We start from the raw sequence: 22462 nt of genomic DNA on the forward strand, positions 1-22462 counted from the left end.
AAGATGAACGGTCTTACATGTTTAGAACGACATAAGGGTGAGTAATTAATGACAGAATTTTCATTTCTGGGTGAACTATCCCTTTAAGGTTTGGACTCTATTTGCTCCCTACGTGGCACAGATTTGAGCCAGTCTGGATCGCCCCATTAACACCCTCCATGATACTCTTCAAATCCAGTCCCTCGGCCAAACAGAACAGCACCACTCCGCATGTGTGTGTGTGTGTGTCTGGCTCTGTGATCTTCAAAAGATTCTACAACATTAGGGATTAGCCTGAACGCTAGGTTTTGCTCACTGTTTTGCCTCCTGTCGTTATTGATTTATCAGCCGCCGAGTCTCAGTGGTCGTGCTCGGGAGACTCCAGACCAGCGGCTCAAAGAACAACTGTTAGTCGAGTGCTATCACTAGTGGTGCTTCAGGATTTTACACGTGGCCACAAAATACAGCATCAACAACTTTTATCATACAAACAAAATTGCACACACAAAATACAAAATGTATTATTTTGACACAGACATGGGGAATTCATGCTCTCTACCTATTCTACATTACCAAAAGAATATTTATCTATTCTACATAGTTATTTGCACACTTATCTATATTTAAGGCGTGACACTGCATTTTTTTTTTTACTTATTAGAGTCACATTTTTTTGCAGAGGGAATTTTGGGTATCTCATTTTATCACTTTTTTGTCACATAATTCAGAAAATACTTAGAACAGAGAGAAAATGATATACATATTTTTTTACAATTTTGGGGGGAATAAATTAAGCAAATTATATATGAACAAATCCCTCTGTAAAAACATTCAGGATATAGGCAGGAATAAAAATGTAAAGTTTGGTGTGTGTAAGTGCTACAGAAGTGGAGAATTAAGGCTCAGTGTAGGAGAAAAACTCATTTTAAGAAAACGGCCTTTAAAAATATGGATTGTAATTTAAATCTACTGACACAAATAGATAAAGTGCTATAAAAGAAACGCTTAAGGGGCCGTTCACATGAAGCGTCTTTTGCGCGCGCAAGTTCGTTATTTCAAATGGAGACGCGCGGCTTGCGCGTGCATATTGGAAGCGACGCGGTCGCGACGCGCTCGTTTTTTCCAGGCGCGTCCGTGCCGCATCGATTTAAAAACATCTCAACTTTTCAGAATGTCGCAAGCGCACCGCAGGTCATGTGACATGAACTAACCAATCAGCTTCCTCACGTTTTTCCGTTACATTGAAACCTCAGCAGAAACATGGAGGAGCAGCTCATCATTGTGGTCCAGGGATTTCCTGAACTTTAAGATTTGTCAAGCCCCCATTATTTTGACGCTAATAGAAGAAACAATGCATGGAGACGCATAGGCTTGGAGCTAGAGCGCAGCTGATGGTTGCTTAGAAACGGCAGACGCTTCCGGAGAGCAAGCGCCCGAGCGCTTAATTGATAAGGAAGAAAGCGGCGCGCCTAGCGTTTTCCACGCGTTTTTAGGCGCGACATGTGAACGGCCCCTAAAGGTGTCTTTTGGATGTTTTCTTTCCACTAGTCTGAAAAAACACTATGAAAAACCAAAAAGTCCAAAATCTCAAACTGGACAGGTCTATGAAAAAACTTTTTGCCTGCAGTGTCTTCCCTTAAATTATTTTTTTATATTTTGTAAAGATGAGTGCACACTACATATCTAGTCCATGTTGGAATTTGACTAATTTTGCTATAGCTTTATACGAAGTGACCAACACATTTGCAGTAAAACAGTAATCTTATGAGATATTATTACAATTTAAATTAACTGTTTTCTATTTGAATATATTTTAAAATGTAATTCATTCCTGTGATGTAAAGCTAAATGTTCAGCACTATTACTCGAGTCTTCAGTGTCACACGATCCTTAAGAAATCATTAGAATATGCTGATTTTCTCCTCAAGAAACACTTATTATTATTTTCAATGATAAAAACAGTTGAGCTGCTTCATATGTTTGTGGAAACTGTGAAACATTTTCGTCCAGAATTCTTTGATAAATGTATAAAGCACAAAATAACAGCATTTGTTTGAAACAGAAATATTTTGTAACATTATAAATGTCTTTACAGTCACTTTTAATCAATTGAATGCACCCTTTCTGAATAAAAGTAATGTAATAGTAGCATGTGTCTACTTATATTGCTTTCCAAAGCCATGGTTGTAGGGTTAGCTGCATTTTATTATTTGCATTTAGTGTTTTGTTCACTGTCTATGACCCTATTAGAACAAACATGCAAGCCATTTTGGGGCCACGACCTAAAAACTTAAAACCACAGCACTAGCATGTCAATATGCATATATACTTACATTTAGACACTGACAAGCCACTTGCAAAAAAAAAAAAAAGAGAGAGGGGGGTTTTGCATGTTCACACTTGCTTTGCTTGACAAAAACATCCACAAACACTGCACACAGTTGTTCAACACACATTCCAGATGTCCTTCAGCATGCAAAGTTTATATATTTTATATATTATAAACACCTCTAGAGAGTCAAGCAAAGACCTCCAATCAGAACCAAAGTGGCACTACTCTTTGTCAAGCTTATCTGAATTCACACTAAGAAAAAAAAAGTGTCTGCTCACTGAAATGTTTTTTAGAGAACCCAAACTTGATCTTCAATGGCATTGCTGTGAAAACCCCCTTTTGGCCCTTATTTTTAAGTGTAGAGAGTTCTGGTTGGCAGAGTATTGTTATGTGGTTCCTGACTATTTTAAACAGTGGATAACACATTTCTATGTGGTTTCTATGGTATTACGAGTGGTTGCTAGGGTGTTATGAGTGTTCTAGATGGTTGGCTCAATTAAAAACTATTCACCCCCAAGTCTCTATGATATTCATGTCTTTAGATATGGCTCAGGTTTCTTCGTTATAGTCCACAGGGCCAAAATCATATGTCTGATTGCTTCTCAACAAGATGCATAGTATAATTTCATGTCCATAGCACAGAGTGCATGACAGCTTATGTACAAGAGTATAAAGCTTTGTGTTTGAAGATTAGAACAAACATGACACTAAACAGATAACGGGGTACAGAATGTTCTCTCAAAGCACTTTCGGTGGTTTTGAGCAGTGGTCAGGCAAACATAATAGCCATATCACATCTGTAGCTTCTCATGTAAGATATAATCATTGCAGCAAAGGTTTTAAACTGCTGACTAGAACACAAAAGAAGATGTTATTAGAATGTTGATAAGAATGTTGGTAACAAAACAGTTTTGGTTACCATCAGGCTTGCCAAGCTTGCAGTTTTCATGCAGAATTTAGCTCGCTTAAACTGCCACAGGTTGACTGTTTTTACCCTTGGGTTAAAGGTTTGACGTACTGCATAAATTACATTTGATTCAAATACTTGTATTGAAATAATCAATATTCAATCAATTATAAAGCTGTGCTAGATGTTACGTTTTGTGAGGGAGAAGTAATAGTCTTGAATGCTCCTTTTTAAAAACAGACTGTCTTTATGATTACTTTATAATGATTTTCAAATAGAGATCATGAATCTATCAAGATTTTCTACAAAGCAAAATAACATGTAATTTACCCGAGGCTGTGACAAAATATTAATCGCTGCAGTCTATTAAAAAAATTGTAATTTACTTGAATTAATTTTTGAATGAATGATTCAATATCCTCTTTCACACATACAGTCTTTACTGGTAAATTACCATTAAAGGGGTCATCGGATGCCCATTTTCCCCAAGTTCATATGATTCTTTAGGGTCTTAATGAAAAGTCTCTAACTTTAAATTTAAAATGCATTTATTTACAGATGCACTTATGTCACACTTCTCTAGTAAGTTTCATCTGTGTGTGAAGACGCTACATGCGGGGACGTAGCGCAAATATGTGAATGAATGTTTCGAAGTATAGTAAACAGATTTCCCCCGCTTAGGGAGCAGGGAGCAATGAACACTTTGCAGGGACCATGTCAATCAGATCCCAGTTCCTGCACGGACCTCACTTCTAATGAGCTGGTTATCTGAATCAGGTGTGTTAACTAAGAGAGACATGCAAAATGTGCAGAGCGGTGGGGCGCGAGGACTGGAATTGGGAACCGCTGCGCTAGATGGACATGACCATTGCACATCGTTTCGTAGCTTCGTAGACCCAGCCTTTTTTCATTCCCCAGTGCTCTGCAAATAGATACAATTAAGCGCATCTCTTGTGAAGATAGTTTCCAATGACTGGAATCACAGAATTTACCAGCATTTTGGTGCTGTTGTGTGAATGGTCTCTTACCGGTAAAAACCAATAACGCCGTTGCCTGTGTGAATAGCATATTGGTGTTTTTACCGGTGAAATCATACTGGTATTTTCACTGCAATTGCTGTGTGAAAGGGGCTAATGACTCACTCATAAATACTTCACTTTCATTACTGAATGAATCTGTTTTTTTAACAAGTTTTATGAATAGATGAGTCAATGACAAATCTTTTTTTTTTCAGTCATTTGTCGCTACCTATTGGCGTAACAATGCAATCAACACTGTAATCAACAAACGTTATTTAAAGCATCAATTTAATCCACTTTATTCTTCAAAGTAGAAGTAAGGCTATGGGCGAGACTTCCGGTTCATTATCAAATATAGGGAAATAATGTGAAGAATAACAACATGCAGTAAACGGCAAAACTGTTTGCACTACAAACCATAGTCATTTCTCTAATTATCTTACATTTAGATTCAAGCTTTTGGTAGATTAGATTTAGATTGTATCCAAAGCGACATTACATTCAGGGTACACACTGTATAAGTTCTTTTATTCCCTGGTAAATGAACCCATAGCCTTCTGGTTGCTAGTGTTATGATCTACTGTTTGAGCTACAAGAAAGCTTTGTTTGTGTTCCACAGAAAAAAGGAAGTCATACATATTTGGAACCCCTGCTGAAAAAACAAAACAAAAAAAACAATAGAAACCATTACAGAAATTATAATGGCTTCCACTACAAATACCATTACAAACCATCAACTTTTAACCAATAAAATTATTAAAAAATGGTTTTCTGTAATGTGTTTTGGGACATATTCCATTAGGATTTATTAGTTTTAACAAGCCACCAATAGAAGGCTACCAATTACCGGTAGAGGCCAACTTCCATTACAGTTTCCATTAAAACCAATATAATTCCCTTTATAACCAGTAAAACTATTGTCTATGCTTTTTTAAGCAGGTAAAGTGAATAAATTTACAATTTCCTTTAATTCCCGGTCTTGTGTCACTAGGCTAATATTTGGCCAAATCTACAGCCTGTGGGTTTCTGAGGTGAGTGCCAGACTCCCAGGTTCCTCTGCTGTCACACAGTAAAGACCCTGGCACTGGACCCATTGCGTGACCTTTTGTCAGCTTCAATACTGCTGAGCATGACGGACGCCCTGGGATCAATTTCCAACAATCCAAACCATCAGGCACAAACCCCGAAATCAGTCAAAGCCGCCTGTTCATCTGATCAGAAGAACCCGTGCCAATATGAAGCTGACGCATGCACAGATCAGATTTACCCTTGCAAACTGCACTGGAAAACAGACCACAGAATGGCATCTGCAAAACTCATGATGCACAACACACTTCAAAGGCCTATTAGTCATGACGTTCACATGAAGTATTGACTGTTTTGTGTTTCTTCTTTAACATTTGTTGCGGCTTATCAACAATATCTATAACATCAGACCAGACATCAGAACTACAGTTCTGCAACGGCTGATAAACGCATCTTCTCTGGCAGTCTTTGATGAGTCATCCAACTTTCATGCAAAGGAAATGTTAAGTATTCACTTCCTGATGCAAACGGCGATTAAACTCAATGAAATATGAGTCACAGACTGTTTCTCAGTACTGACAGTCTTAACTCGGCTTCAAAATATATTAAACAGCTACTTCACTGACATGAATGGGAATGCTAATGGAGAGCTCTTTCCAGGTTTATTATTAAACCTCCTCAGGTTAAGTTAGCTAAGCTGCTTGGTGGCATCTCATCTCAACATATGCCATCCCAATGACTATTCCTTGTCACTTTAGGAGGAATACTCCTTGTGAAATTCAGTTTTGCAAACTGCGCCATTCCACCACTGGTGGTGTAGACGCAAGGTCTGTGTAGAAACAAGGAGATGCTTGATATGCAGCATTTAGATCAGCGTGAAAGACAAGTGATCATATGTTCTGCCTCCAGGAGCAGAAATGGAGCTGAAAGGATGAAGGAGCTCTTGAACTGGGCCATCTCTGATGTGTATCCAGGAAAGGCAGGGGTCTGAGTTGGGCCGTAGGGAGTGTCAATGAGAGAGAGGCACATCTGGGAGGTTATCTGGGTGGAATTAGGCCACGCAGGATCTGGGTTCAATGATTATGCACCACAGTGGTTTTTTTCCCCTATATACAGCTACACTGGAGGCAACATCAAGATCAGAAAGTTGCAGCTCTTCATATGACTTCCATAAAGAGCAGCTGCATAGACTTTGAAAGTCTTTCTGCATTTCAAGCAGTGGCGTATGGTAGCAAATCTACAGTATTTTCAACTTGTTCATAGTGTTTCTATGTGCCATCGCTGAACACTTACAGTGCCTTGCTAAAGTATTCATACCCCTTAATTTTTTTCACGTTTTATGTTGCTGCCTTATGTTAAACTGTTTTAAATGACCTTTTTTCCACATTAATCTACACTCTGTGCACCATTATGACAAAGCAGAAACAGAACTGTCACAACTTCATACATTTATTAAAAATAAAAAAACGAAACAAGTACATTGCATGTACAAGTATTCCTACTTAGCTTAAGCACTTTTACAGCCTCAAGTCTTTTTGGGTATGATGCAACAAGATTTGCACATTTGGCAATTATCTGCTATTCTTCTCCTCACCTCTTCAACTCTCAAGCTCTGTCAGCTTGGATGGAGTCTGGCAGACATTTTCAGGTTTCTCCAGAAATGTTTGATTGGGTTCAAGCCCAGGCTCTGGCTGGGCCACTCAAGGACACTCACAGAGTTGTCTATAAGCCACTCTTGCTGTGCTTAGGGTCACCTTGCCCCGTTTGGAAGGTGAACCTTCTGCCACAGGTTCTGAATGCTCTGGACTGCTATCTCAATATTTTGGTACATTGAGCTTTTCTTCTACTCTAACAAATTCTTTAGTCTTTGCGACTGAAAAACAGTCCCACAGCATGAGGCTGCTACCAGCACACTTTACTTTTGGGATGGGACTCTGCAGGTGCTGAGTAGTGCCTGGTTTCCTTTAAACATGATGCATGGAACTGAGGTTCATCAGACCAGAGAATCTTGTTTCTCACAGCCTGAGGGTCCTTTAGGAGCTTTTTTGCAAATTCCAAGTGGGTTGTCATGTGTTTTCACTAAGGAGAAGATTGAGTCTTGCCACACCACCATCTTTGTCATCTCTCTTGCCAAGGCCCTTCTCCCTCAATTGCTCAGTTTGGCTAGGAGGCCAGCTCTAGAAAGAGTCCTAGTTGTTTCAAACTTCTGTGAACCTTCAGAATATTTTCTGAACTCTTCCCCAGATGTGTGGCTTGATGCAATCCTGTCTCTGAGCTCTACAGCAGGTTTTTTTTTTTAAATCAGCAATTGATTATTGCTCTGATATGCATTTACAGCTGTTTCACCTTTTATTAAGATGTGTGTGCCTTTCCAAATCATACCCATTCAATTGAATTTGCCACAGGTTAACTTCACTTGAAGTGTAGTAACATCTACAAGCAATATAAATGTCCTGAGCTTAATTACAACTGTCCCAGATAAGGGTATGAATACTTATGCAATGGAATCATTTAAGTTTTTAATAACTTTGCAGAGATGTTAAAAAACAGTTTTTTGCTTTGCCATTATGTTGTGTATTGTGGAGTGTAGATTGATGTTGAAAAAAGTAATTTAAAGCAGTTTAACATAAGACATAAAAAATAAGGTGTATGAATATTTTCGCAAGGAACTGTATACTTATTTATATTAAACATTAACTGCGCATTTACTGTATCAGGCAGCAAAAGACGTCTGTATTACTGAGAAATCTTATATTGGGTATAATGGTTACACAGGGACATGATTCATGCAGTCTTTAAATGACAAGTAATGCAATCACAGAAAGTTTACAATGATGTCTTACCTTCACTGGACGATCCAGACAAGTCGATAATGACATAAACCTTTCCCTCTGGCTCCAAGTCTATCTGCAAGGACCATCAAACAAAAACGAAAGTTTTAGCAGCAGGACAAAGGAACATCTTCACAAATTCTGTTTTTAATGCACTCTTTTAAACGCCAAGTTAATGCATGTGTTCTACAGTAAACACACAAAAAGCTCAAAAAGACTTTTTAAGAGTAACGAGCATTAACATTTCTAATATTAATTTTGCCAGACACTTATTTGAAGCAACATACAAACAAGGAAAAACAAGCAATTTATCATAAAGAATACAACAATATTAGCAGTACTAATACATTTCAAAATAAAGAGCAATAATGCAAACATATATATATATATTTATAATTTTATAGAATTATAAAGGGTTTTTTTTTCTTGTCTAAAACTATTGTTTAAAACTCTAAAGAGTCAGTAATCATTTACCACCCTCAAGTGAAGCTTAAAACCGTTTGACTTTTTCCAGTGGAACAAAAGAATACATTATCAAAGAATATATTATCAAAATGTCAGAGTTTAGGTGTAAGCTTAGGGTAAGAGGACTGACTTTGTACAGTATGAAAACCATTATGCCCCAAAAAACCTTTCAACCCAAAATGTGTGTGTATTTGGATTCAGAGTTATTGCTCCCTCAAAAAAAAAGAAAAGACACTCATGTGCATACTATACTGTACATTCACACTGACTAAATTAGTGTGTGTGATTTCCCGCTTCATTAGGTTTGTGAAACCACCTGTGAAAGCCGTACTTATCAGTAATGATACTAATGGAAATAAACAAGCACACATGGTCAAGATTAGGCGAATAAATGCTGAGTATGTGGCACCAGCAGAGGAAACAGCGCAGTCTCGATGTGAACATGAGCCCTGTGAGGCTTGTGCTAAGGCTGAAATGACTGATATTAGGCCCAGTTCTCCTCTCAGCAGCTAATGACAGCATAACGGCTGTTCCATCAAAACCAGATTAAAGCAGGAAATGGAGGGAGGATGTGGGGATGAGTGGAGAGATTTGTACATGCTATGAGAGCAAAGAGAGACAGAGACAGTGAGGATGTGTGTGGGAGTTGGGTTAGAGGCGAGCCGTATCATGTTAGTGCAGTCAACACAGGTTTTACACAGGATGCACCAGTGCAACACAAAAAAAAACAAAAAAAAAAAACACACACACAACCTGCTTGCAAGTGCACTCACACACACACGCAAAATTCACACTCTCAAACCAAAAGTACCAGTATTAAGGTTCAGTTGATTGCGATAGCTGAGATTCTCACATATTCACTAGAAACCACATGCATTTTCAGGGAAAACAGATTACATGAGACAAAACAGTTAGTTTGTAGGTAGAATATGTGAACATTAGTCACCACGGCTGCAAAAAACGAAAAACAGTAACAATGTGAAATATTATTAATTTTTTCCTTTGATGCGATGCTGAATTTTCAGTATCATTTTTCTAGTTTTCAGTGTCACGCGGTTCTTTAAAAATCATGCTGATTTGCTGCTCAAGAAACATTATTATTATTATTTAATGTTAAAAACTATTGTTTTTCAAGGACTAGAAATAGAATATAAAGTTCAAACTTTTACAATTAAGGTCAAAAGTTTACATATGCTTTTAGATTCTCCAAAACGTTAATTATTTTACTAAAATAAGAGCGATCATACAAAATTCATGTTATTGTATATTTAATACTGACCTGAATGCAATATTTCACATAAAAGATGTACATATAGTCCAAAAGAGAAAATAATAGTTGAATTTATACAAATGACCCTGTTCAAAAGTTTACAAAAACTTGATTTTTATTACTGTGTTGTTACCTGAATAACTCACAGCTGGTTTTTTTTTTTGGTAATAGTTGCTCATGAGTTCCTTGTTTGTCCTGAACAATGCATTAAGAGCTGGGGGTGAAAACTTTTGAACAGTATGGAGATTTTTCTTATTTTGCCTAAATATCATATTTTTTCATTTAGTACTGCCCTTCAGAAGCTACAGAAGATAGTTACATGTTTTCCAGAAGACAAAATAAGAAAAATTTACCCTGATCTTTAAATTCAAATAGTTTTCGCCCCCTGGCTATTAATGTATGTTTTTCTTCTGAAGGATTGGTGAGCGTTTGAATCTTCTGTAATAGTTGCATATGAGTCCCTCAGTTGTCCTCAGTGTGAAAAGATGGATCTCAAAATCATACAGTCATTGTTGGAAAGGGTTCAAATACACAAAAAATGCTAGAAAACCACAGAATTTATGGGACCTAAGAGAATTTTTCTGTAGAACAGCGGGTAGTTTAACTGTTCAGGACAAACAAGGAACTCATGAACTATTACTAAAAAGAAAAAAAAAAACAGATGTGGATAATTCAGGTAACAACACAGTAATAAAAATCAAAAAGATGTAAAATTTTGAACGGGGTCATATTTATGAATTCAGCTATTATGACTATATGTAAACATAAGTAAACATATTTTTAAACCTCTTTGTAAACCTCTTATTTTGGTAAAATAATTAACATTTTGCAGATTCTGAAAGGTGGATGCAAACTTTTGACCTCAACTGTATTTGAAACTGAAATATTTTGTAACATTATAAATGTCTTTACTGTCACTTTTGATCAATTTAATGCATCTTTGCTAAATGAAACTATTAATTTCTATCCAAAACAAAGTTGTGTTATTGAGGCTAAAACGTATAATAAATGCTCTGCGGTCTAAGTTTAAAAAAAATATATATATATTTTTTTTTTAGTTTTGAGTACGAAAAAGCGATGTATTCAATATTATTTTGTTTCCAATATATGCTAATTCAAAATTGTTAATATTGTAATGATTTCAATGCACTTTTTATTTGTCCATGAACTTTCCTAAACTTTTCCTAAAGACAGTTTAGCACCTGCTCGAGTCAAAAATCACACAAAAACCATTCACAGACTTTTTAAATTTAATATAAAGAATAATATAACATTTTAATGAAGAATACATGACTAAATATTGCTGTTTATGACAGTACTGCTATATTGATGCATAAAATATAATACGCCTTGATTATTTTAACTAGATAGTACTGTACTTCACTAATGTTAGTTATATTTCAGTTCCCTTTGAATGGGGAAGGGTGAAAAAATCACCCTTTGAGCCATTTCAGAGCAAATAAACTATCAAGATATTAGATATCATCAATATAACTAACATTAAATGACTGACAGACTGCAACAGTTTCAGTTAAAAATCTTCGTTTGTGTTCTACTGAAGTCACCTACATCTTGGATGCCCTGGGGGTAAGCAGATAAACATCAAATTTTCATTTTTGGGTGAACTATCCCTTTAATTACTCACTCTCATGTCGTTCCAAACCTGTAAGACCTTCATTCAACTTCAGAACACAAATGACAATATTTCTGATCAAATCTGGGAGTCTCCACTACCATTCACAAGAAATTGTTGAATAAACTTGTTATTTTTGTTTTCTTTGCGCACAAAAAGTATTCTCGTAGCTTCATCACATTACGGTTGAACCACTGATGTCGCATGGACTATTTTAACAATGTCTTTACTATCTTTCAGGGCCTTAAACATGTCAGTTGTGTTGCTGCCTATGCAGGGTCAAAAAGCTCTTGGATTTCTTAAAAAAATATCTCAATTTGTGTTCCAAAGATGAACGAAGATCTTATAGGTTTGGAATGACATGAGGGGGAATAATCAATGACAGAATTTTGGGTGAACTATCCCTTTAAAAGTACAAACATTTGATTCCCTAGTTTCTCATTTAATATAAGATGCATAAAACTCACATCATCAAAATGCTCAAAGTAATATTAAATGGAGTATATAAATGTCACGCCGTTGGTCATTTCAGCTTCCCAAAAGTATTTCATATCAACCACCCAAAGCTGTTTGCAGAATTGATGAATATTCAAACCAAACTTAAATTTTTCAACTATAATGTGTCTTTGTAAGCCCCAGGGCTGCTGTGGGGTTTCTTCACTCCCTGCGTGACGGAGGATGAATGAATTAGGATTTTATAAAATCCACACTGGAGGCTTTCAAGAACATTCATGCACTGATTTAATGGTCTAGGGTCAAGACACTCGGACTGCTCTATTTTAATACATTTACATTTAAAGCAAAACATTTGATCAGACACAGAGCACAGATGTGTTTTCTCTAGACTTTGAAAAGATGAAACGAAGTGTTTCCCCGCTGAGGGCCTGTGGGAGAGACGAGTCGCGCTATGCGGTACGGATCTGCTGTCGAATGCTTGCTATAGTGACATGTTTGTTATCCCGAATGACCTTGTGACCTTCTCCCTTCCTCCCACTTCCTGTGATGTCATGCTGAAGCTGATCTCTGAAAGCTCTCGGTCTTGCAGGTGCGACGACACACCAAATATAGCAGCTAGCTGCAGCAGGAAAGGAGAGTGACTGAACGTTTAAGTCTGGAAATAATGTGTGGACGTTTTTGCACACTTATGTGTCTATGGGTATGCAAGGGTGTGGAAGTAAATATTTGCATTTAGATCAGTCTGCAGGTCAAAGAATTACAGGCTTGTGCATAAATATAAGCAAGCGTTGACTTTTTAAGATCCAGGAAAGCTGTAAGTAATGCCTTGTGGAAAAAAAATACTAAAATGTATTTGAGTTTATTTTGTGCTAAGTATACTACAAATATATTTACATATTCGTGACCCTGGACCACAAATCCAGTCATAAGGGTACATTTTTATTTTTTTTATTTTTTATTTTTTAAATATTTGGCCGAGATACAACAGTTTCAATCTGAGGGAATCTAAATATTGAGAAAAAAGTTTTGATATATTTACAAATTTTACTAAATATATTCATGGAACATGATCTTTACTTAATATCCTAATGATTTTTGGAAAAAAATCAATCATTTTGACCCATACAGTGTATTATTGGCTACTGCTACAAATATACCAATGCTACTTATGACTGATTTTGTGGTCCAAGGTCAAATTTATGTGCTTAATAAAAATACCCTGCAATTGTAATTTCGTACTAAAGTGGTATACTTAAAGTCTGCTAAATTGGAACAAATTATTTTGTGCTTAATGTACTTTAATTATTAATTTAAGTAGTGCTGAAATCAAAATAAAGATATACTGAAGTATATTGGATTTTGCTAAAGTGGAACTATTACAAGTATACTTCAGATACACTTTAAATATCTTGCATTTAAAGACTGATATTATAGAGACTTACAATACAATACAATACTTATTAATAGTGATATTAAAACACATTTTAGACATACTATTAAGAAATGTGCAATGTGTAATGAATACTCCAAATAAAGTTTATAATATATATTATATTATCAATTTTTATCTCTATACTTTATGTATTTAGCTCTATTCTAACATATGCCGACAGTTGTCTCATTTGTGCCTCCATTTTATTTCTCCTAAGGATTTTGAGCAGAAACATCAGAGACAGACAGCTTCACATCTGAGCAATAACATTTTCCCCTGGGATAGAAATATGAAACATCAAACGGAACAATTAGAGAATAAAAGTTTCCGGAAACACAGAATAAGCAACGTCTGAGGAATACAACTTTCTTCTGTGAAAATTGTGTGTTGTGTCTCTTCATCAATAAAAACATATGACTTGTAAAAAAAAAAAAAAAACATACACCTGTCAAGTTAGGGCTTTTTGGTTTTTCATAAAGTGTTTTTTCAGACTAGTGGAAAGAAAACACCTGAAAGACACTGTTAAGGGTTTCTTTATCTATTTGTGTCAATAGGTTTCAATTACAATACATAATTTTAACGGCCGTTGTCTCAAAATGAGTAATTAAATCTCCACTTTAGTAGCACTTACACACACCAAACTTTACACTTTCTTTCCTGTCTATATCCTAAAGGTTTTACAGAGGGATTTGTTCTTATATAATTTGCTTGATTTTATACATTTTATTTCCCCCAAAATTGTAAAAAAAAAATTTTTTTTCTGAATTATGGTGTGACAAAATGAGATACCCAAAACCCCCTTTGTAAAAGCATTTGACTCTAATATGTCAAAAAAATTAAACAAGAATTTCGAAACTAGATTTGTGATTTTTGTACTAGAAATGTATGCAAATTAGCGCATATTTCATTATATAATGCCTCATTTGCATATTTAAACCTAACATTTTAGAAAACTTGTAATACAAAAAATGTTTGCCATTATCAATGTAATAAATCGGGAATACATAAGGGGATAACTATTAGTTAATTTTTTTTTTACCCTATTCACCTGCAGTGTCTCGCCTTATCAAATATATCATAGTTTACATTTATTGTAAATGCAGTTATATGAAATTAAAAGTGCATTTTTGACCCACTTGAGTACGACCTAAGTACACCTTTATATGTAATTTGACAGTTACTTCCTCTGTCTTTGGAATATGCTTTAAATGCACTGCTGAATATATTGACAAGCATTTATGTAAACTAAATCGACATGTATATTAAAGGGATAGTTCATCCAAAAATGAAAATTGCATCAATAATTACTGACCCTCATGTTGTTCCAAACTCTTAAGACCTTCATTCATCTACAGAAGAAAAACACTGTTCTTTTTCAAAAGGGATTACAGTGCTCTGTGTTTGCACATGTGATCTGATAATGGATAAACTAGAAAAAAATAGGATGTATACTTCATCTCTGCTAATCATTGATAAAGAAACAGCTGGAGGAACATGCAGCCTGCCTGATCTTATTTCTTACCTCTAGCTCTACAAACCTTCATATTTAAAAATATCACATTATAAGCTTAAGTATATATATATATATATATATATATAATGCAGCAACCAAAAAGATTATCTACTGTCATTTGCAAACAAACAAACTCTAAACATTTCACTATTCTGTAGACGTGGCATGAGGAAAGAACTGGTAAAAATAAGAAAATGCAAGATGAAAGGAGAGAAAGAAAGCGCAGGTGAGCGAGGACAGCTGTCCGGGCAGAGCACAGGGCCATGTTGTGTTTTATCTCCGGGATGACAGCGTGTTTAGCCGCTCGCGGAGTGTGTGTTCATGTGAGGGGTGACGCACACCAGATCCCTCTAGCTAATTGAGACTCCACTGAAACACAAACACACACATAAACCTGGACAGAGAGAAATAATATCTCTGCGATAACTAAATATTTTCATTTTCAAGTCTCTAAATACGAAACATCTTTATGCAGCAACTAAATGTCCACACTGTTTGTTTCAGGGCTTTTAGCATGGATCATAAAGAAGGCTGAAATATTTGTGTTTCTGTTGGGTAATAAACAGGTTTAATCCCGTCATGAATAATTGTAATTATGAGATGAACGCACAAGAACACCGCCTGCTCAGGGAATAAATGTAAATACAGTTGAGGTCGATAGTTTACATACACCTTACAGAATCTGCAAAATGTTAATAGGGATAACATACACAGTGCATGTTATTTTTTATTTAGTACTGACCTGAATAATTATATTTCACATCAAAGATGTTTACATATAGTTCAAAAAAGAGAATAATAGTTATATTTATAAACTGAGGGACTCATATGCAACTATTACAGAAGGTTAAAATGCTTCTCTTTTTTAACACTGATGCTTCAGAAGGAAACACAATGCATTAAAACTAAATAAAGCTTTTTGAATTCGAAGATCAGGGTAAATTTGACTTATTTTGTCTTCTGCGAAACATGCAAGTATCTTTTGTAGCTTCTAAATGACAACAATATGATATTTAGGCAAAATAGGAAAAATTGATACATCTTCATTCTGTTCAAAAGTTTTCACCCTCCAGCTCATAATGCATTGTTTTTCCTTTTGAAGCATCAATGAGAGGTTGAATCATCTGTAGTGGTTGCATTAGTCTCTCAGTTGTCCTCAGTGTGAAAAGATGGGTCCCAAAATCATACAGTTATTGTTGAAAAGTGTTCAAATACACAAAAATGCTGAAAAACCAAAGAATTTGTGGGGATTTTTCTGAAGAACAGCGGGCAGTTTAACTGTTCAGGACAAACAAGGGACTCATGAACAACTATTACTAAAAAAAAACAGCTGTGGATCATTCAGGAAACAACTCAGAATTAAGAATCAAATGTATGTAAACTTTTGAACAGGGTCATTTTTATAAATTCAACTATTATTTTCTCTCTTCAACTATTATTTTTTGGACTATATGTAAATATCTTTTATGTGAAAGATCTTATTCAGGTCAGTACTAAATAAAAATTGCATGCATTTTGTTTGATCCCTATTATTTTGGTCAAGTAATTTAGATTTAGCAGATTCTGCAAGGTGTATGTACATTTTTGACCTAAACTGTATGTATGTTGATTAATAAGATCTAACTACTAATATTTCCCGTATACTGATGTGTAGCAGCATGAAATGATTGATAAAGCATTGATTACACACCTAATGCACATCATTTGCTCTTCATTTTGCTGCATTAGGGCTACAAAAGCATCCTGTCTTTGTCTGTAAGTGAATATGCCATTGCCCAACAGATTCATTTTATTCCAACCCAAATCGCTTGAAAGCACATCACAAAAGTGAGATTTTCCCAAGAGGACGTGAAGGCAGCATAAGTGCTGTGTTGTTGGGTTGCTTCCTGTACCACTTCGAAAAATCCTCATACTTACTAATGAGCATTGAGAATTTTCTATTTCCACTGGGCCGTACTCAAATCTGTGCACTATAGCTAACAGATGGACAGTGAAATTTGTACAGGTGCCCAACAAAGATTGTTCAGTTGCAGTCGTGCCAGTCCTGCCCACAGAGATAAACCGCACGATGTGCCGTTTGACTGTTTACATGCAAACTAGTGTTCATTTCGTTAACAAAAACTATGATGAAAAATGTTCGTTGACAAGTTTTTTTCTATGGATAAAATGAGACGATCACAAGACAAAAAGATCAATAAATGATAACTGTGACTATATTAACATTCAATGTATTTAAAAAAAAAAAATATATATACCAAAATCGCTTTTTATTTTCATTATTGTTGCAAAAAATAATATTATGGACTGCTGTATATGCCTCTAATATGTGAGCTCTCGTGTGTGGGTGCCAGATATCAAGAGTTTAAATGTTTAAATTAGAGCTTCTCTGTTAAAAGGATACATTTTCTGCCCAGAGTTTTTCCTTACTTTTTGCAATCTGGCAACCATAGCCACATACTCGCTCTTCATTACAGAAGCGGTGATGATGATCTGAAAACACAGACAAACAAGTAGGATGTCCGGCTTAAATGAAAGTGTCATTCAGCCGGTCTGTGTTCTGTCATGAGATCTCCACTATATTGTTTTTGATTGTGGTTGCTGAATAAATTCACTTACTCAACCGCTGCTGTTTTAATAGAGAAACATTATTGCAATTTGAAATTACTGGAATTACTATTAGGAATTGTACTGTTATAATATTTTTGTTTGTTTCTACCAGTTTTCATAATGCAGACAGAGAAAAAGGTTTTATATTAAATAGCCTATAATAAATCAGTACACTGGATGAGTTAAATAAATCATGTGTATATTCTATTGATTTTCTATTCTTATTTTTTATTGATTTTGTCTACCTGATCTCATGACGAAAACGTACCTGTACATTTTCGTCATGAACAATTACAATCAGTTTAACCATTATACATGATACAAATGTGAAAAAAGATTTAATTGACTAAAACTAGACTTAAATGCTAGTTGACTAAATATGATAACTAAAAAGTACATTTGACACAGGACTAAGACTAAGATCAATTTAAAAGACTAAAGGCTGGTTTTACAGACAGGGCTTACACTAAGCCAGGATTAGGCCGTAGTTCAATGAAGACATTTAAGTCATTTTTATAAACGTGCCTCAGAAAAAAAAAATTACTGGTTTGTATCTTGAGACAAAACAAAGGCACTAATATATTTTAAGATCAGTCAGTGCAAGTTTCTTTTAGTTGCAACAGCTCAGACTTGCAGTTTAGTCTGGGACTAGGCTTAAGCCCTGTCTGTGAAACTGGGGTTAGGGCTGGTTTCACAGACAGGCCTTAGACTAAACCAGGATTAGGCCATTGTTCAATTAAGACATTTAAGTAATTTTAAAAACGTTCTTTAGAAAAAACATTGCTGGTGTGTATGTTGAGATCATTTCTCCTTTTAAATCAATTGTTTTATATATTCTTTTTAGATTAGATTAGATAATTTAACCCAAAATAAAATTTTGTTAAAAATTTGCTTATCCTCAGGTCATCCAAGATGTAGATGAGTTTGTATCAGAGCAGACTGAGATGAATTTAACTTCACTGCTTACCAATGAATGCTCTGCAGTGAATGGGTGCCATCAGAATGAGAGTCCAAACAGCTGATAAAAAAAATTACAATAATCCACAAGTAATCCACACCACTCCAATCCATCCATTAACATCTTATGAAGTGAAAAGCTGTGTGTTTGTAAGAAAAAACTCCATAATTACTAAGTTTTTTAATTTTATACGACTGCTTACAGCTAAAGAGTCCATAATATTGCTTTCTCCAGTGAAAGAATCAACTTGTCTGGATGAGGAGAGAAATATGCTCAGATTAAAACAGTTCAGAACAGTTATAAACTAACATGTTGGTGGATTTTGATGTGACTTTTTTTTTTACCAAAGAAATTGTTATTATGGATTATAGACTGGTATTTTGTCCTGAAGTGACAATTTAGAGTTAAATTGCCGTAATGATGAATTTGTTTCTAATAAGCATGCAGTTTTTTACTTCACAAGATGTTAATTGGTGGACTGGAGTTATGTGGATTACTTGTGGATTATTGGGATGTTTTTATCAGGTGTTTAGACTCTCATTCTGACGGCACCCATTCACTTCAGAGGATACATTGGTGAGCAATTGATGTAATGCAAAATTTCTCCAAATCTATTCGGATGAGGAAACAAACTCATCTACATTTTAGATAACCTGAGGGCTCACCAATAAAAAAACATTTACCTATTTTCTACACAAGAACGCTTATTGTTGCACAAGGTTTGTGTGCCAGTGTGCACATGTGTTAACATGTTTTCAAGCTTTGGTATGTCCATTAGCTGATATATCAAAAGGTGACAACACTATTTCAAATCAGAGACCTACACTTAAACACATTCCTGGTGTGCATTCTCTCTCTCCATCTCTCCTGTGACTCTTCATTACTGTTCAAACAGCACACTTTGACTGCTGAAAGAGCGTCAAGCATCAGTGGCCATTCTTACACTGCATGCCTTCAAGACACTATTACATTAGCCTGAATATACTTAAAGAGCAAACGAAGTCAGACATCACATGAGTGTAAACTGGAGTCATGCTTCTGAGGCCACTATATAACCTACCACCTCTCATTCATCTGTTTTAATTAGATGCTGACCTTATGGATTAATGTAGCAACTATGAGTACACACACATTCACAAAAGCACTATTCTTAAGCATCCCCTTTTTCTTCTTTTTAGTCTGTAGGGACTTTTCTAAGTTATTTTGTTATTTGAGGAATGTGAACTTGAGAAAACTTGTTCCTCCCTTTTATCACATCGCAGGGTTGCAGCTGTTGTCTGTCTCAGAATCAACAATTGAACACCTAATTAGAGGTGTACGAGGTCTGTGTCACTTGGCAGGTAATAATCACAGCATAACTGTATTTTTTGAGGAAAACATTTTAGGATTTCTCTCCATATAGTGGACTTCTATGGTACCCGTGAGTTTGAACTTCCAAAATGCGGTTTAAATGCAGCTTCAAAGGGCTCTAAACAATCCCAGCTAAGAAAGACGTCTTTTCTAGCGAAAAGATCTGTTATTTTCTAAAAAAAAAAAAAATGTATATACTTTTTAACCTCAAATGCTCGTCTTGTGTAGCTCTGCATGTACTCTGTGAATTCTGGTTCAAGACAGTTAGGGTAAAAAACTCCCATCTTATTTTCTCCTCCAACTTCAAAATCATCCTACATTGCTGTTTTACCTTTTTTTTTGTAAAGGGCGTTTGATCTTCTTTGCATGTTCACTTTGTAAACACTTCACTTTATCAGTACTTCTGCAGAGATGTAGGATGACTTGGAAGTTGGAGGAGAAAATCAGAGTTTTTCAACATACCCTAACTGTCTTCAACCAGAATACAAACAGAGCTAGACAAGACGAGCATTTGAGGTTAAAAAGTATATTAGTAAATTAGGGCTGCCACTAACGACTATTTTTATATTGATTAATCTATCAACTAATTTATCGATTAATCGATTAATCTAAACGACTAATTTCCCACAAAAAATCAACAATTTTACTTAAGAACATTTTATTTGTAATAAAATCAATTAATTGGTGATCCTTTTGATTATTAAAATTTAATGGAATCATTAAAATGAAATCCAGAAAAATAATGGAAAAGAATTTGGTAAAACTCAATTAATTCGACAGGGTTTTTATTTTTAAAAAATTATTTAACCATTAAAACAGAGTATAGAAAAATTAAAACAGAAAAAAAAAACTGAATTTGGAAATAAAACAGATTTCATAGGGCCCTATAATTATAGCCTTTTTTAAATTATTTTTATTTGGTAATAAAAATGGATGTAGATAACAATAGCAAAGAGGTAGTAATTAGTTAATAACAGTAATTAATAATTAGTTCACATAAAGAATCAAAAGCAAGAAATCATATGGTTTTATTACACAAAACTGTGTAAATACATAATGTATTATAAACAATAGAGCTAAAGTACATTACACATTACAACAAAGGCCTGCAGAGGGCGCCAACAGCCTGACGATACTTTTTACACTTCACTGCATGATCTAATATTTGTTTAGTATTGACTAAACAACATTTGAAGTCAAATGTCCACTTAATCTTCAATATTTGGCCATATCTTTACCACAGAAATGCTATAGCCACAGTAATTTAATGATTATGTGGACATCAAAACATGTTAGGGCTGCACGATTAACCTTTATCGCATCGATATTGAGGTTTTAACTCCCGCAATAACCTAACCTCAGGAGGCTGAGGTTTTTTCCCGCCTCTGACATTTGAATGACAAACCTATTAGCCAATCAAAATGGTCAAATCTTGCGTTCCTGGCTTGCTGGCCAATCAGAAATGGCAATGGAAACAAGGTTGTACGCAGTGCACCGGCTTTCTGTCAGCAGCAAAGCAGCTAATTCATAGTTTTACATTACATCATATCTGTCCCAGATCTTTGTAAATGTTCATAAAGACTTGACCCTGGGCTGAGTCAAGGATTGTGCATTTAAGCGAAACGTTTGTATTTATGTAGCTCTAATAAAGTCTGTATGCTTCATATAGAGATATAATTTATGTTTTAGCCTTTTCTTCAGGCCGCGGAAGCATGGTTATGCACTTAATTTCACAATGCCAGTTTGCCTTGTTCTTATTTTATTTTAATAACTGATCAACAAAAATATGTATTAAAAATTAAGATAAAAATTATACAAAACGAAATTCGTTTAAGAAAGAATTTCCCACAAATAAAAACGTACGAAGTTGTCAAAAAATTGTGTCTGACCCTCTCAAATTCTCCCGCCGTAATGCAGTCCAATTCATACCACGTCCTTTATGACATTTAAAGTTACACAAACTTCTTTCATAATAAACAAATTAAACTTAAACAAAATACAAATAATATTTAAACAATGTAAAACAGACGAAAAAATCTTAAATGGCTACAACAATATATATCGCTCTTTCTCTTTTCGTTTGATCTGTTGTTTAATCTTTGCTGCTTTTTTGATCATTCTTTAAGTAAACATTTGCCCGTTTGCTGATTAAATAAACTGTTTTAGACTTCCCCTTGAACTACACGCGAGCGTCCTGTGTGTGTGTGTGTGTGTGTGTGTGTGTGTGTGTGTGTGTGTGTGTGTGTGTGTGTGTGTGTGTGTGCGTGTGTGAGATGCCTGCAAGTTGTCCGCGCAACGCAGCGCTGCACTTTTGTCCGGTTTCATTAAGGCTGAGTGAAAAATGGATTCTCCGATGCATCGCAATCCTCTTTTCAACGGTCTTGTGTTTTTCCCCGCATATGGCACGTGTGCGCGCTAGAGACGCAGCGGGCTTCATTGCACAGAATTTGCACTATGCGACACGTGCACATTGTTTGACAGTGTGTGCTTCCACCCGCAGTGTTTTACTTTAGATATGCCTTCATTTCTGCCGTTTGTAATGCAGTACTATTAGATGCACAAAACTCGCGCACTGACAGACTTTCACTTTCTCTTTGTGTTTGTTCGTCCTAAAAAGCTCGATTGCGGATGCGGTTAAATGCACTTGCATTTTCGAATACTTTTATACGAAACTGATGTAAACA

At 35.4% G+C, this 22462-nt stretch overlaps 1 protein-coding gene across 1 annotated transcript in view; it reads right to left on the reverse strand.

The window, feature by feature from the left end:
• Positions 1-22462, reverse strand: part of LOC141325937 (protein kinase C epsilon type-like) — an 81472-nt gene that overhangs the window by 29575 nt on the left and 29435 nt on the right. The window contains exon 2 of the mRNA XM_073834657.1: positions 8107-8170. Within this exon, the coding sequence (XP_073690758.1) occupies positions 8107-8170 (64 nt within the window). The remainder of the gene's footprint in view (positions 1-8106; positions 8171-22462) is intronic.

This window comes from Garra rufa, chromosome 2 (genome assembly GCF_049309525.1).
Source record: "Garra rufa chromosome 2, GarRuf1.0, whole genome shotgun sequence".
Taxonomy (NCBI): Eukaryota; Metazoa; Chordata; class Actinopteri; order Cypriniformes; family Cyprinidae; genus Garra; species Garra rufa.